Source organism: Choristoneura fumiferana, chromosome 11 (assembly GCF_025370935.1).
Source record: "Choristoneura fumiferana chromosome 11, NRCan_CFum_1, whole genome shotgun sequence".
In the NCBI taxonomy this organism is placed as follows: Eukaryota; Metazoa; Arthropoda; class Insecta; order Lepidoptera; family Tortricidae; genus Choristoneura; species Choristoneura fumiferana.
In genome coordinates, this window is record NC_133482.1 from 1,266,715 (window position 1) to 1,282,673 (window position 15,959).

At 38.0% G+C, this 15,959-nt stretch overlaps 2 protein-coding genes across 2 annotated transcripts in view; one reads left to right on the forward strand and one right to left on the reverse strand.

The window, feature by feature from the left end:
• LOC141432912 (bromodomain adjacent to zinc finger domain protein 1A-like) overlaps positions 1-155 on the forward strand; it is a 19,227-nt gene extending 19,072 nt beyond the window's left edge. The window contains exon 21 of the mRNA XM_074094746.1: positions 147-155. Within this exon, the coding sequence (XP_073950847.1) occupies positions 147-155 (9 nt within the window). The remainder of the gene's footprint in view (positions 1-146) is intronic.
• Polr3A (RNA polymerase III subunit A) overlaps positions 1-15,959 on the reverse strand; it is a gene marked incomplete in the record, with an annotated part of 96,727 nt that overhangs the window by 55,971 nt on the left and 24,797 nt on the right.

Genomic DNA, 15,959 nt, shown 5'->3' on the forward strand with positions numbered 1-15,959 from the left:
TTCTATATAATGTTCATCTATGTATCTATATTTATCAATGCTGCTCTCTACTATTGCGACACGAGATGGCGTCGCAGCCCAGATCGCATGTGTTTGCGATCGGTTCTGCGATGTCACAGCCTGTCGTGGCGGTTAATGTGTTTCAGGTGACTTAGTTAATTTAAGAAAATAATGAAATCATATGAAAGAAGAGCCAAAGTATGTAAGCGATATAGCACGATGAAGTAGCGCTAATTGGGGCATGTTGCTCAAAGAACTGAAGGCGAAAGGAAAGTAAAAGAGTCAATGTCTTCTTGAGTGGCGATCACGTAGTGGAAGATGCAGTTTAGGGAGGCCCTGTGCACTTGTGCAGGTTGGACTGATGACCGGTAACTTTTTTTTTATTCGGCTGGATGGCAAACGAGCAAGTGGGTCTCCTGGTGATAAGAGATCACCACCGCCCACAAACATCTGCAACACCAGGGGTATTGCAGATGCGTTGCCAACCTAGAGGCCTAAGATGGAATACCTCAAGTGCCAGTAATTTCACCGGCTGTCTTACTCTCCACGCCGAAACACAACAGTGCAAGCACTGCTGCTTCACGGTAGGATTAGCGAGCAAGATGGTGGTAGCAATCCGGGTGGACCTTGCACAAGGTCCTACCACATGCATGAGCGAACAATATGGTGGTAGCAATCCGGGCGGACCTTGCACAAGGGTCCTGCACCTGCTGTAGCATATTTTGTTGCTGATAATACAGAGGGGCTACTACGAAACTCGCAAATCGAAGTTCGTATCGCACCGTCCCTTTCACTCGCGTATTAAATGACATAAGCGTCAGCGGGACGGCAACATACGAAGTTCGAGTTTTTCACTTCGTGGTATTTATTTATTTAAATAAATAAACTTCAACACTTCGTGGTATATAGGGCCAGATGTAGTGAATAATGCTTTGTCATCGTGTTTTGTCGGAAAGTTTCGTATTCATCTTGCTCTCTCAACTAGTTTACTCACTGAAATTTACTGAATGCATCATTTGCATGCTGTATGAATGCAGCTGAAAAAGAAGGAACGATATCTAACATAACACTAAGACGTGTAATTAACCCTTTTTCTGCAAATAAATGTTATCTTATCTTTAAGCTGATTGAGAAAGCATGAAAAATACGAACTTATCGGAAAAATACGATGGAAAAACATTATTATTTATACAAAAAAAAACTATGTTTTTTACTGCACTTCGTTCCGTAGTGATTTTTGAACAAATAATTCTTGTCTTGGTGTTTCGTATTCAAATTAATGTATTACTAAGTTTACGAACGCCTATCTATTGTTTAAAGGGTTCTCTATAGCTTCTAAACCGTCTACGTACGAGATCGAAATCATTAGCATACTTATGCATCGTGTGTAAATATAATAAAAAGGTAACATCGAGACATGAGCGTTTTGCAATGTGAACTGCATCTTTGCGCAACTGAAAATACATTCTGAGAACTATCGATGTATTTCTCATATACATATTAGTTGAAATTCTAATATGGGACACACGTACAAAGTGCCAGGTACAATACTTACCAATAAATTTTAATAGTTAAATTTATGAACTACGCGTCACCAATACTAATGACCTGGCTACGGTGCTTGCATCGCCGGTAATACCTACACAATACAATGCTGCATAACTGTATTGAAACGGTGACACTCGATTTATGAATTAGTTGAAGCAAATAGATATTCATTTCTTTTATATACAAGTAATTTTATAAGGCTTAAAATATTGTAAACAGTGTTACCCCCCGCTTCGCAAGCGTAAACAAATCATTAATTAGATCCAGAAATTGAATTTAAATTCCGAGATTTTACTAAATTCCCGTAGGAACTCCCAAAAATGGCATAGTGGTCTTTATTGACGTTGCGTTATAAACAGTGCCTAATTTCATGACTATACCCAGCGGATGAGATTTAGAGATTTTATTCCGTCGAATATCGTGGGAATATCCGGATAAAAGTAGCCTAGGTATGTCTTATTCCAAACGTCCAACTATCCTCCTACCAAATATCATCCAAATCCATCCAGCCGTTTTAGCGTGGAGGAATAACAAACACACACACACGCACACACACATACTCACAAACTTACACAAATATTAGTAGGAGTACGATTGATCGACTGACTGGCCACGGGAACATATTAGATGCATCAATTATACTTGATAGCATATTTAGGACTACTTCCTCACATGTTCCGAGAACAGGAAGGAAGTCGTGATCTAAATACCTCTGTTTACCATTTAAACTGCCGTTCGTAGCAGACAACGCTGATAGGTGAATTTGCTATTAACCATAATATTTATAAGTGTTTTCCGTCGCGTTGTTCTCTCGTTTGTGGGCTTAGCGTAGGAAACTGTTTATCAGCGGTCGCCCGGCAACCGCCGCCACAACACGTGCGGTTCAGGCTATCAACATTTCGCGCGGAAAAGAAATAAAAGAAACGAAGGTCGCTTAGGGCATAGCCAAAGCCTTGTTATTCTTTTACGAGTTTTGTCTCGACTTCACTTCGGTAAACTTGTTTCTAATTAAAAACGCGACAACATCGTTATAAACCGAAATCGTAAAGCGATCGTACGTGTAAAAACGCCGTTCCCGTGGCAGCTGAAGTTGGTTTACGAAGCGTGATCGATACCATAGCGGTTATCTGTGGCGTGCCGAGCTGTGGTGTGCTTGGCGGTCGCTCGCGCTGGGCTTTTGGTGGTGGGCTGTGATTTACTGGTTAATCGGCTGGCATCGGTGCGGAGCGGTGGCGCGCGTCTAGCAGCAGTGGCCGGGAACAATGATCACGCCTTGACCTTGCGGCGCGGGGGCCGGGGCACGATGACGCCACCGCGGCCGACACGCGGTTCGGCTTTCGGATGCGATCCTCCGTCGACGGCATCCGCGTAATCGGCGGTCAGCGCGATTCCGAAGTTTGCGTCAAAAATACCGGCGGGTGGGTGGCGCCGCGACGCTGGGATCCTCATTCGCGAGCTGGCGCCGACGCCGTCGCGATCAAACGACCGACCGACCGACCGAACCGACTCCCGCCGACCGAGTGATTCGCGACATGCGCGCGCTCCGACATGGGTAACGTGCAGTGCTGCGCCAGCGGACGCTTCCACGAGGGCAAGCCGCCGAAGAAGCCGAAGACGAAAGCGAAAAAGAAGAATAAATCGAAAATCAGTGCGAAGAGTAACGGTGTTGTTGGTGGCAAAGGGGACGGGAGTGTAGAGCGAAAAGTGATGGCCGAGGACTCGTCTGAGCGAGCCGCTCCGGCGGCCGTGCCCGCTGAAGCTTTAACACAAACAACGCCAGCTGTGGACGTAACAGATGACCCGACTCCGCAGCGCCAGCCTAATGCCCAGCATCCTGAAATCACCGATACCGACAACGATGGACTACGCAACGAGAGCATGGCTGAAGCGAGAGAGCGATTCTTCACTCAGGTCAGCAACCATAAATACTGTGAAATTCTAGCCAAACTCGATACTTTTATACATATGTACACTTCAAAATGTTCCTCTATGTTCTGCCGTGTATTTCATTTTAAATGTTCCACAAATATTTTCTGGCACGTTTCAATGTGCGATATTAATTCCTTTTATCATTCCGATGTCTGAAATGTTCTGCTTTATATCAGCGAGTTGTTCTTGATGGCTCTCAATCGCTATCTGTTTATTTACGTTCCTTATCGTGAGGTTCTCCGTCAATAAAACAGATGTTTGCCGTTTGTTTACTACAAACACGTAGTCCGAGTATTAACATAATAGGAACTAATTATCTTCAAACTATTTCTTGTAGATTATGCACGTGTGGGTGGAGTGGAACGTGTGTAAATTAACACTACTACTAAATTAACACTAAAAGAAAAAATAGCATCAAACATGATACTTTCTGATCACTTCATTGTAAAGTGTGAAGTCAGGATTAAAAATAGTTAATAATGTTAACCTTTTAGAGTAATGTAATAATGAGTTAAATTAACTAATAAGTAGCAACGATTTAATGGTAAATCCGGTGAAAATTGCATTAAATTTCAAGGGATCATTAGTTACGCTGCATTAACGGTAATAATAATTGTGCTAATTGTGCAGTCATTATTTATTTTTTTGTTATTTGCTTGTATAAAATAGTCCAACTGCTGGGCAAAAGCCAACTCGCAGTCTCTATTCTTATGACTTCTTTACATTTAATAATTTTATCATTATGTATTATTTTGCAATTACCTACTTAAATACCTAACATTACATGCCCTTGCTTAGTGAATGATAGCCAATACAGCTTACAAATATTTGAATTGTTTTTCTTAACACGAGTAATTTATTGATTGAATATGTAAAGAATATGTGTAAGTACACAAAACATACCTACTCGTCCATTCGTGACACCAAAGGTTGTCAAGCAAACGCAATAATACGTTCCCCACAATGTGATAAGATCAATAAACAATAAAGTATAAAAACAACCATGCTAATTCTCTTTTAAATAACGTTGGGTCGCATTATTAATACGAGTATTATTAGTGACTATTTAAGTTATATTTATCGGAAATTACTACTGTTATCTGAATACCCAGAACTTTGTGAACTTATAAGCGATGGGGGAGAAGTGTTTCTAGACACATTCTCAGTTCATAGTTTCTGACGTTGGTGAACAATTTGGACAAATATGAGTAAAGTATGTATCGTGTATCTGCAAATTACATCTTCCGAGTTCCGCTATAACGAATTTCTAATAAGAAAGATTTTTTCGGGGTCCATCTAGAATTTATAGCTCGCATGACCTATTATGATAAAACGTACCAGCTATTGGATGTAAATTAATCATTCCCTACAACTCTTTGAAACTGCTAGAGCTACCTACAGCACACTCAAGAAGGAATGAAATTGTTACAAAAATTACGCGATTTGTATTCAACTTACTTCGTTCGCCTTTTTTGGGTTAAAAAGATAACATAAAGTCGCATCGGAATGCTTAGGGATGTGCCAGCTATCGGTATTATTGCTGTACCTACGAGTACATTAGTGTACATATATTTTAGTCAGTTTTATATTTTAATACAGTAAGATTTTGAAACTTATTCTAGAAATGATCTGTAAAAGGGTTAAAACCAAATCTTTGATCCACGTTAAAGGGTGGTTAACTATATTAAACGGCTGACTGGAAAAAGTTCCATTGTAAAATGAAAGTTACTCATACAAACGGTTGTAACATACGAATTAACCTTGATAGACAAAGTCGCGAGCAAAGCTTTTTTCGGGATAAAATATCGTCTTGTCATATTATCACAATTGTACATATGTGGTTTTTGTTCCCAGTAGATAGAGGATGCTTCTAGCTACATAGATCCAGAATGACAATTAGGGCGGTAGATCGACCAAATGCCAATTATGTTAATACACACTAGGCATTAATCTATCTTGCTTCTGAGGACGACAAAACTAAACCTATATAATACACGCCGCATAACGACTACGAGTACAGATGTAGTGAGTAATCTATTGCCATCGTATTTTGTCGGAAAAAGTTCGTATTTATCTAGCTTACTGAAGTTTACTGAAGCTGATTGAGAAAACAAGATAAAAACGAACTTATCGGACAAAATACGATGGAGAAATATTATTCAATAGATCTGTAAATATTATGACTGCTAGTCTAAGAATTCAACAACCACATTAACACAACTCTTGAGTTGAGAGCCTTGGGGGAGGCCTATGTCCAGCAGTGGACGTCTTTCGGCTGACATGATGATGATGATGATAAACACAACTTTACGATAGATATCAATGCTAGTCTGATAGTAATTTAAAATGTAAAATGTCACCAATTTCCGACCGCTACCTTTGCATGAGCACATGGAATGTTATAGTGTCTGAACGGGTTCTGTTGATGATCTAACGTGCATCAATTAGTTGTCAAGGATGTACCATGTGTTAAGCGTTCTTAACGCCCATATTATCGTAAATGTTGCATATTGATTGTGTCACACTGCCTAGTTATAATGATCATTTATTTCGAACTACATGCTCCTAGTTGATCAGGCAAAGCGAGCGTAAATATCTGATACGACTCTATTTCTAGGGCAAGTAGGACGTGTCAGATATTTTTGTACGTTCCGCTGTGGCAGATATTAATGTAGATGACTGTAGATTACACACTATGTACTTGCTGCTACGCGAAAATGCTCTTAGGAGGCCTTTACTAACTTTTTGAGTGATGACAATCGACATTCACAGATTTTTGATAAAATGCACAGTCAGCGAGAAAATCTACAGATTTGACTCTTTTTGTTTTGAATGCCAATCGGTCCCATTTCTATCAAGAATTAAAACACTATTTGAGACCAACTAAGGTTAGAGTACTAGAACACCCACAAATCAAAGAAAACTTTTTCCATACAGTTCGTAGGGTACTAATTTGCAAAGTGAAACTGTCTCATGTTGTTTTTTACGAATATGAATCCTTTATGCTTAAAGAAAATTAAACAGTATGTGCCAACTAAAAACTGAACATTTTAACTATAGTTTAGTGTCTTAACCCAGTATTGCTGCCCCATCTAAATTTTCCACCCTGTATTGTATAACGTGCATTTTTTTTAATGTTTGTTGTCTCAACTAGGCAGCACTCCTATAAGATGTCTACTGATAATTTAAATAATTGCGTTTTATATTGACGTACCTACATTCATACACGTAGTTCTTACAGTCGAGACTTGCGATTAGACATAGGATTTAAACATACTGACAATATGTACTTAACCGCCAAGGTGAGCTTGTACTTCTATAAACATTTAAACATTTTACGAATCTTTGGAAGCTATACGCAAAAATACATAAATATTTATACTCGAGCAGGTAAGAACAACGCCTTTTAACAATTTCTTGTTTTTACTTTGACTCGAATCGAAAAGTATATTGCATAAATATTATACCTACACTGTTCAAATATTTATGAGCTTAGTTAAAATAACGATAAAATGACCTTCTACAAGAAAAAAAAACAATTTTATGATTTAAATTCGGGGTTTGTTTGGCGTAGGCTATGAATAATAAGAATTATTATTCGTAGGGCGTAGGTACCTTGATTTTAGAGAAGCTCAATATTTCGGAACAAAACCCGAATTTAAATAATAAAATTAGTACCTAATGACCGCGATAGTCTAAAAAAACAATTGTTCGAAAGACACATAAAATGATAGTACCTAATTTAGTGAGCCTTCCCAAAATTTTCACTTACAAACACGTAAAAACCGTTTTCCCGCGCTACTCCCACGAAATTGTAATCGCACGAAAAGCTGACTCACTCGAGAACATCGGGCTCGAAATCAAAATAGTGAATAAAATTTATAAATTTAGATTTTCCCGTGAAACTGAACGCAATGGCGCGTCACTACGAAGCAAGTGAGCGTTGTTACTCACTTTGTGTAGTTTGTGTCATTGACTCAGCGTGGAAAGTGACCGAGTGCTCGCTTTTGGAGCATGTCCAGGCGACTTCCCGAAATAACTGCTGTTCCGAATTATTCGAAAATTTATTGGTGGTTAGCAAAGGGAGCTGGTTCCGCTTTATAATGTAACAGAACTGTGTTTGAAGTTGGGAATGGACGCGATGGTGCGTGCCGTGGAAATAGGAAAGCTATTTTGGATCTAGCTCGAATACCGTGTGCTGCACTACATGGAATTAGGTAATTAGAGTTACGTACTCAGACGCATTGGCATTTTCTTTTCATATTAATACATTTGTTTATTAAGCAACTAGCCGTTACCCGCGACTCCGTCCGCGTAGAATTCGGTTTCACTATTCTGCGGGAACTTTTTCCGGGATAAAAACTATCGTATGTCCTTCCCCGGGACTCTAAAGTATCTGTATACCGAATTTCATCTAAATCGGTTCAGCGGCTTAGACGTGATGAAGTAACCAACAAACAAACAGACTTACAAACTATCGCATTTATTATATTAGTGGGATTATTGTAAACCCTATGTTTTCATTTCATAGCATAGATTTACAGGTATAAAAATACAGAAGTAGTACAAATACAGGTTTAAATACAGAAGTCGAAGTCGCCCGGAATAAGTTATAAAATTTAACGAATGTTGACATCTAAATGCACATTTCTTGTACCAAATGATTTACAATCAGTGTGAAATATTAGAATAAAAATTGGCAAGTTCTCATTATTCCGATATCTCGTTACCTTGGCAATGACAGTGCTATTTGGAGCAGAAAATTCATGACAGATAAGCACAGAGCTGTGCCAGATTGAGGCACCGGTCATACTTATTTATGGTATTTATGACATTATCCACCTGTTATTTACGAAGAAGCTCGTGTGATGGGCAAAAAGTAAGAGTAGGTAGTTAGCCTAATAAGTTTTTGTTAAATATGATTTTTTTTTAGGAAAAACTTTTTTGCTTACTGTACTTTTTGTTGACTGTATTATATTGACTTTTTGTTGTGATCCAAACTGCATTTCCGTACCAAATTTCAAGTCGATGCCACTAACCGTTGAGAAGTTCCGTCCTGCGGAGACGATTCTAGCCGGTCCACTACCAGATTGTTTTACTGTCACCAGATTTACATAAGTATGCCAAATTTAAAGTCAATCCGACCACTGGAAGTACGTCAAATTTCACTTGCAAGATTTGGCCCGCACGTTACCATACATTTCAAGTTAAATAAAAGCTTGTGAAAAGTAAGATGCAGCAGGATGCAGCCGAGGAAACTGAATCACGTACCAGGGAGGAAACTTTTCGTACTCAATTTCGCTATGATTTCTTTGCCTAATGTATGGCATGTCAACATGACATTAGTAAGCAGCATAAAAATTCCACGCCATTGAATTTCTATATAATTTCCTCACCATGTCTTCGTTCACCATAAAGCTCATGGTAAATTTCAAATGTGACTTCACACATAGGCCAGAGCGAACCGCGCTTCTTCTCCTCTACGAGTATACTATCACAAGTGCTCTGAGACGTATAGATACTTACCCTTTATTCGTTGTTATAATTAACCCTACATTAGTATTATTGATTGCCATGCCAGGATGTAATTAAATAATTACTTAGTCAACACCGTAGTAATCACTTTAATTGGCACCTGTCGTCAATTGTAGCTTTTTTCCTATAAATGACAAGTTGACATACCCTTGCGAGCCTTTGCGCATCATTATTCATTTAATGTACTAGCCAAAAGCCCGCGAATCCATTTGCGAAGAATACGTTTATTGCTATACCGCGGGAACTTTGCAATTTTCCGGGATAAAAAATATCTTATGTCCTCCCCGGGGACTCAAACAATCTCTATACCAAATTTAATTTGAATCGGCGTGAAAAGGTACACACGTACCAAAAAGTAACAGACAGACGGAGTTACTTTCGCATTTATAATATTAGTAAGGATTGCTGGATCTGATTCGACTGTACAGTGTACAGTCATCATCAAAAGTAATATCATGGGACACTTGACACCAAATTGACCTAGTCCCAAACTAAGCAAAGCTTGTACTATGGATACTAGGCAACGCGGATAAACATACTTATATAGATAAATACATACTTAATTAAATATATATTAAACATCCAAGACCCGAGAACAAACATTCGTATTAGGTATTCATACAAATATCTGCCCCGGCCGGGAATCGAACCCAGGACCTCAAACTTCTTAGTCAGGTTCTCTAACCACTTGGTCACCCGGCCATCAGTAGAGGAACACTTTTTTACTATGTCGCATTGACACATTGACAATCACAAATATATATAGGTATATCTGTGTTGACAATCTTGCCTGGCGTTTAAGCTACTTTTGATGCTGATTGCACATGGTAGACCCGGGGTGGCCAAACAGTCCATTGTGGTAAGGCAGAGATGTAATGTCATAATCATCATCAAACCGGAAAAATGGCCACTATTGAAAAAAGGCCTCCCTTTAGAACGCGACAATTATCGGTATTATTACCCGGTATCCAATCCACCGATTCTCGCAATGTACCTATAGCCAGACCACCTAGTGAGAGGCACTCGAGAACCTGTCTCGCCATCACCCGTTGCCATGGCCCGCCCATTACCACTTTACTTATATATTCTTCGAGCTATGTTGGTGACATGTACCTATAACTTGTATAAGGTTGTATGTAACGTGTATACGACAGTAGATACAGGCTGACACAAAAACAGCACTTCTCGCAATTCGAGCCACTCAAGGGTGTTTGCGTTCTTGTTTAGCACAATAGTACACAGCCTTGGAGAATCTACTTGGATAGCTAGCATACAGCGTGTGTGTATACGTCAACAAGTAAGATAAGTATATTAGTTAGAATAATGACATGCACCTAAGTCATATCTTTATAATAATTCAATTTACCTACTATAAATATAATTCAAAAATATTTTTTAAACACATAAATGAAAAATCGTGGCCCATTGCGATTTCCGTAGTAAGCGAAGATTTAAAAAACAAACTGAGAAATAGCTATACCACCATCGTCATTTTCAAAATCCTACTTTATATAATAAATGCGAAAGTTTTTAAGTCTGTTTGTTACTTCATCACGTCTTAACCGCTGAACCGATTTAAATCAAACTCGGTATACAGATAGTTTGAGTCCCGGGGAAGGAAATAGGATAGTTTTAATCTCGGAAAACTTCATAGTTCCAGCGGGATAGTGGAAACCGAATTCTACGCGGACGGAATCGCGGATAACAGACCAGTTTAATATAAGTAGATATGGATGGACCACAAAACATAGCCCTACATCATCATTTGTACCAACTACCAATATCCGAATAACAATTATTAATTAAATTTTCCCTGCACTTGGTGGTTTTACTTTAAAATTCAGATGACTTTAAATAATGTACTTAATAAAAAAAGTAACTTACTAATTACTTAATATAAGTATTTTTTACAATTTATTCACTAATACTTACTATAATTTTACAACCACGTACTAATTAATTTTATTCTTCCATGCAACAGCCTGTATGTACGCTCAAACAGTCATTTGTTTACATCGATCATTCGACAAAATATCGCATAGGTAACTAGGCAAATATGTTTACTGAAAACATTTATTTTAAAAGACTGGAGATCTTCCAATATTTTTTGTCAAAACTCAATTACACTTCTTAAACACTTGGTCGGGAATGATCGAGGGAAAACGCTCACATACAGAAATAAATATTAATCAACTTTGTTCACAGTAGGTAATTGAAAAAAAAAACGGATTTTTATGCTAAAATCCGAATTTATAAAAGGCAGCATAAATCTGGTTTTTTTTCCCGGTTATTTCGGATATCGATGCATTTGCAATTCTTAGCCAGGACCTAATTGCTTTAGGAAATAAAATTTATTTTTGGAAACAAATCAAGGGAAAGATTATGACTACGTCTAGATCGCAAATTTTAAAAATGTATAATACTCAAAAGTGATAAAAGGCGATTATGAGGAAATCGATTTCAAATTTATACGCTTCCAAAACGTACCTATGTTATTGTTGGAATTGAATATATATTTGTGAGTAAATTTTATAACTTTGTACCTAATATCATCCTGCACACACCGGCGAAGAAATTTAATGGTATTTGCGAAGTTCCCAACCCGCACTGGGCCCCCGTGGGAATTAGGGCCCAAGCCCTCTCATTCTGAGAGGAGACCTGTGCTTTGCAGTGGGAAGTATACAGGCCGAGCGACATGATGATGATGATGATCTATAATATATATATATATTGGTCCTATATCATTCACGCAACGGTGTGCTAAAGTAGGTTGTACTGAAACTGAAACAAGGAATTTTATACATTTGTAAAAAAAACAAGCCACGGTGTATGATGTTCTTTAAATATTAAAATAAACGAATTAAGGCTACCAATTTCTCGATAAATCTTATTTTATACGTTTGCTCAGTCGCAGACGATTATTACAGTCGTTTTCTTGTTGTCAGAGTTTTTTCACGTGTATCTTAGTCACTAGGCACGGCAGGTCAATGATGCGTGACGTCACAGTTCTTTGACAGGGTTGCCACTTGTCATAAATGAAATTTATGAATAATTTTATACATGCACATGTTTTCAGTTTTATTTGAACTAAGTATATTTATAACTATATCCGTGGATAATCAGTAGACATAGGTACAGTAATATAAGATAAGTTCGGCTTTGTATATCGATCTCTTTTTGTAAACTATTATTTTTACGTGTTTTATTTTAGTTTGACAATAAGTAAAAATCCGAACTTAAGCAAGTCAGATAAGATTGTTTTTTTGCAATATACATAGGTCGTCTTCGGCAGTGCCAACCGTAACGTCATTAGACTTAGTCATCTCATTAAAAAAAATGTGCCAATTGGCAGCCCTGCCGCACAAATCGCGTATTCAACGTGATACATGCGCCTGCGACGATGTTCGGATTTCGACCGCGCCCCGATCGTTACACGTTTCTTGATAAGTACTTGAATCTTAATAGTGTCTGGGTTTCAGAACGTGAATCATCCCAATTTTTACTAATGGCTGATTAACAATCTTCGTGTTTTACCGATGCACTAGTGTGAGTGAACTAATCTAACTAATCCCACTAAAAATAAATGCGAAAGTTTGTAAGTCTGTTTGTTTGTTTGTTACTGCATCACGTCTAAACCGCTGAACGAATTAAGATGAAATTCGGTATGCAGATAGTTTGAGTCCCGGGGAAGGACGTAGGCCAGTTTTTATCCCGGAAAATTGCATAGTTCCGCGGGATAGCGGTAATCGAATGCTACCCGGACGGAGTCGCGGGAACGGGTACTTGATAAATAAATTTCGGTTTAAATGTCATTATCATTGTAGCTATCTTTATCTTTACGCAGTAACAGTAGATTGGTTAGTAGTTAAGAAGTACAATTATGATGAGTATCAAAATCGTTTTTTAAAGAAGAGAATTACGTTATTATTTTGTTAATTTTTTACACTTTTAATAAAAACATAATTTTACAAACAAAACTTGGAGTGATCACTATATGGAACAAGCATCGATAGTTAAGATTATCGATAATATAGGAACTCACTACCTGTCAGAAAACTTTGCCCCGACGATTCCTATGTCTGGCTGTGGATAAGGCGTGTTGTCGTGTTTTAGCCCGAGCGAACCTCGGTGACCTGATGTTCTAGCTAGATTAAACGTTTTTGGGAGTGAATTGAGTTAACTGTTAACAAAGTGCATCAACTAAAGGAAATCTGATTACAGGATTGAAATACCGACCGGGACCCCAAGATTTTCATCATATTCCAATTTAAGCTGGAATCGATCCAAGCATAAGAATGTAGATATCACCGCATAGAATACTAAATGTTGTCCGCGACTTTATCTACGATTTAGTTTATCATGCGTGTTGTATTCGTAGAGAAAATAATAAACAGAGTGACAAAGTCAAAAGGAACAATAACAGTCTTTCAATATAATTTAAATAAACTTCAATAACTTTGATTAAGCCAGTTACTACAATGCGCCCATGGGAATTCATGTTTCATCATAGTATTTATCATATCATCATAGTAGTATATGCATTATCCGCCAGTAACGTAAGAGTTTGTATTTTTTTCTTTGGCAAATATAATTATAAAACATTTATTCAAAATTATTAATGTTTACAAAAACTTAAAACTAAAAGAGAACAATTCAAACTCAAGATTTGTTGGTAACAGAAATAACAAGATTATTTTACGTTAAAAACTAGTTAGATGTTATATTTTAATATACCTAACTATGGTTGCCTATCTGAAACAACCAACTTTTGTTTTGACTATGCGTAACATAAGAAACTACGTAGACAAAAGCAGCACCCACAGAGTCTTACAGCATTATAGAGGTACAGCTTTCAGATGTAAATGCACGTTCACCACACGTTAACATGTTTAAATATTCTAATGATAATGTGCGTATGCTAACACAAAAACACTTTATTACTATTACGTTCCTTAATGCTTGTAAGCGATTTCGATTTCGTGACTGCTACAGCGTAATGAGATGATCTCATAGCGTTGTACGAAAATAGGATGAAATTATTGTTAAATTATTATTCTGTTGTCTGGTTCCGTCCGTCTATGAAGCCGGTCCGTGCGTGTATGAAAAAATATTTTGTTAAGTATGATACGTTTTTTTTTACAGTCTGTCGATAATTTTTGTTCACTATACCACACACTATACTTACATGTCAATCTTGGCCTTCCTCTGTCTCGTCTTACTTTTACTTTTCTTTTCAGCAGGCTTAAAAAAATACCGTGTCAGACCTATTTTGACCAGGTGTAGGAGAAAGTGATCGATCGTGTTCGATCAGGTAGTCAAACAGCTGGCCGAAGACCGTAGGTACTGGGTGGCGGTTACTCCACCAACAAGAACTTACTCGTAAGAAAAGAAGATAGTTACATGTCATCTAAACTATATAATCCTTATCAAATTACAAGCCAATCCGATCACATGATTTTTTTGATACTTACCTATCTTATACGTATGTAATAACACAACAAGGTTTCTTTTTATGAGGCTATCTATTTTATTCGTCTTTATTACCATGTTTTGTTCAGTTTTGTGTTATCTGTTCGCAGTTTTTCTTCTTAATTTTTTGTCGGTAATATATAATAATAGGTATCTATGCGAGAATGTTTGTTTCATCGTCTATCTTTTAAACTATAATCTTCCGTATCAGAAACACTACAAAACCTATGACTCGTTATGACGTTTAAAACAAACAGATGGACCTATTTTTTAAATCCAATTACATTTATGAGTCAGTGTTATATTTTTAGACCAAACGGCCTGCGCGAGAGTACAGCAAGAAAGGCCGCCGCCGCCCACGGCGAAATTACATGAAATATACTACGAATAAATAATTATTTATTCGTAGGCGAAATATGAAACTTGTTAATTTAATAGTCTTTTAGTCTTTCACCCGATGGCAGCAAAATAAAGTTAAATCACAATGACAATATAAATTGGATGGCGTTTATTTTGTGGTCATGATTTGAGACACGACTTTTATAATCCTGTAAGCACGACCGTTAGTCATTACGTTGTATGTTTTGCAGTTTCAGTTTTTACAAATCGCAAAGTAAATCATGATAGATTTGATTAACTAAGTAAGTACAACCTTTTCAACTAGGCACAAATATCACTGAATCAATAAACTAATACAGAATATACCTGCCCAATTTCGAAAAGGTTTGTGTACGTGGGTGGCTAAGAAATAACTGGATATGTAAATAACTTGTTGCAGAACCTTTTTGATACAAGCCTTTACCATTTTTTGAATTATGATTTTGTTTATATGTGACACTCGAACTTGACAATTATAAAACTACAGAAGACTATCGAAGGATTGTTGCTTTATTAGATTGATTTAGATACATATACCTAATTGGATAAAGCCTAGTGTACAGCGTACATAAGGGTTATTTAAGATGATTAAACAAGATGAGTTTTTCGGAAGATTATAAACGGTAATATACAATATTAACAAAACGCGCGTGTGGTCGGTCTGGCTGTTAGCGGCGAATGTGTGTGCCGATGCCGGCGGCGCGGGGCAGCCTTCACCCCGCTGTCGCTGATGACGTAGCTTGCGCGGGCGCAAACATACTGGGCCCTTGAAAGCACCGCTTTCAAGAATCATGAAGAAGCAGAGACGGTTCAGTGCGCGTCTGATGACTCCTCTCGCAGTGGTTATATCGGCGACTCGGGGAACCCCATCTGACCCGGGATGAAGAGTGTCTACTCGGCCCGCCGCCATAAGAGGGGCGGCTGGTTGTCTTCCTTTATATAACGAGGTCTCCCTGCTGTAGATCCCTGCTACGTTGTCTCCATTTTGAGACGTTGCTGTAGTTCCGTGACGTATTCAGCCTGCCAGCGTTTCCAGAAGTGTTGTCATTTGCTCCAAGCTGCCGAAGCGATCCACCTGGTGATGGTGGTGTGGGCCAGGT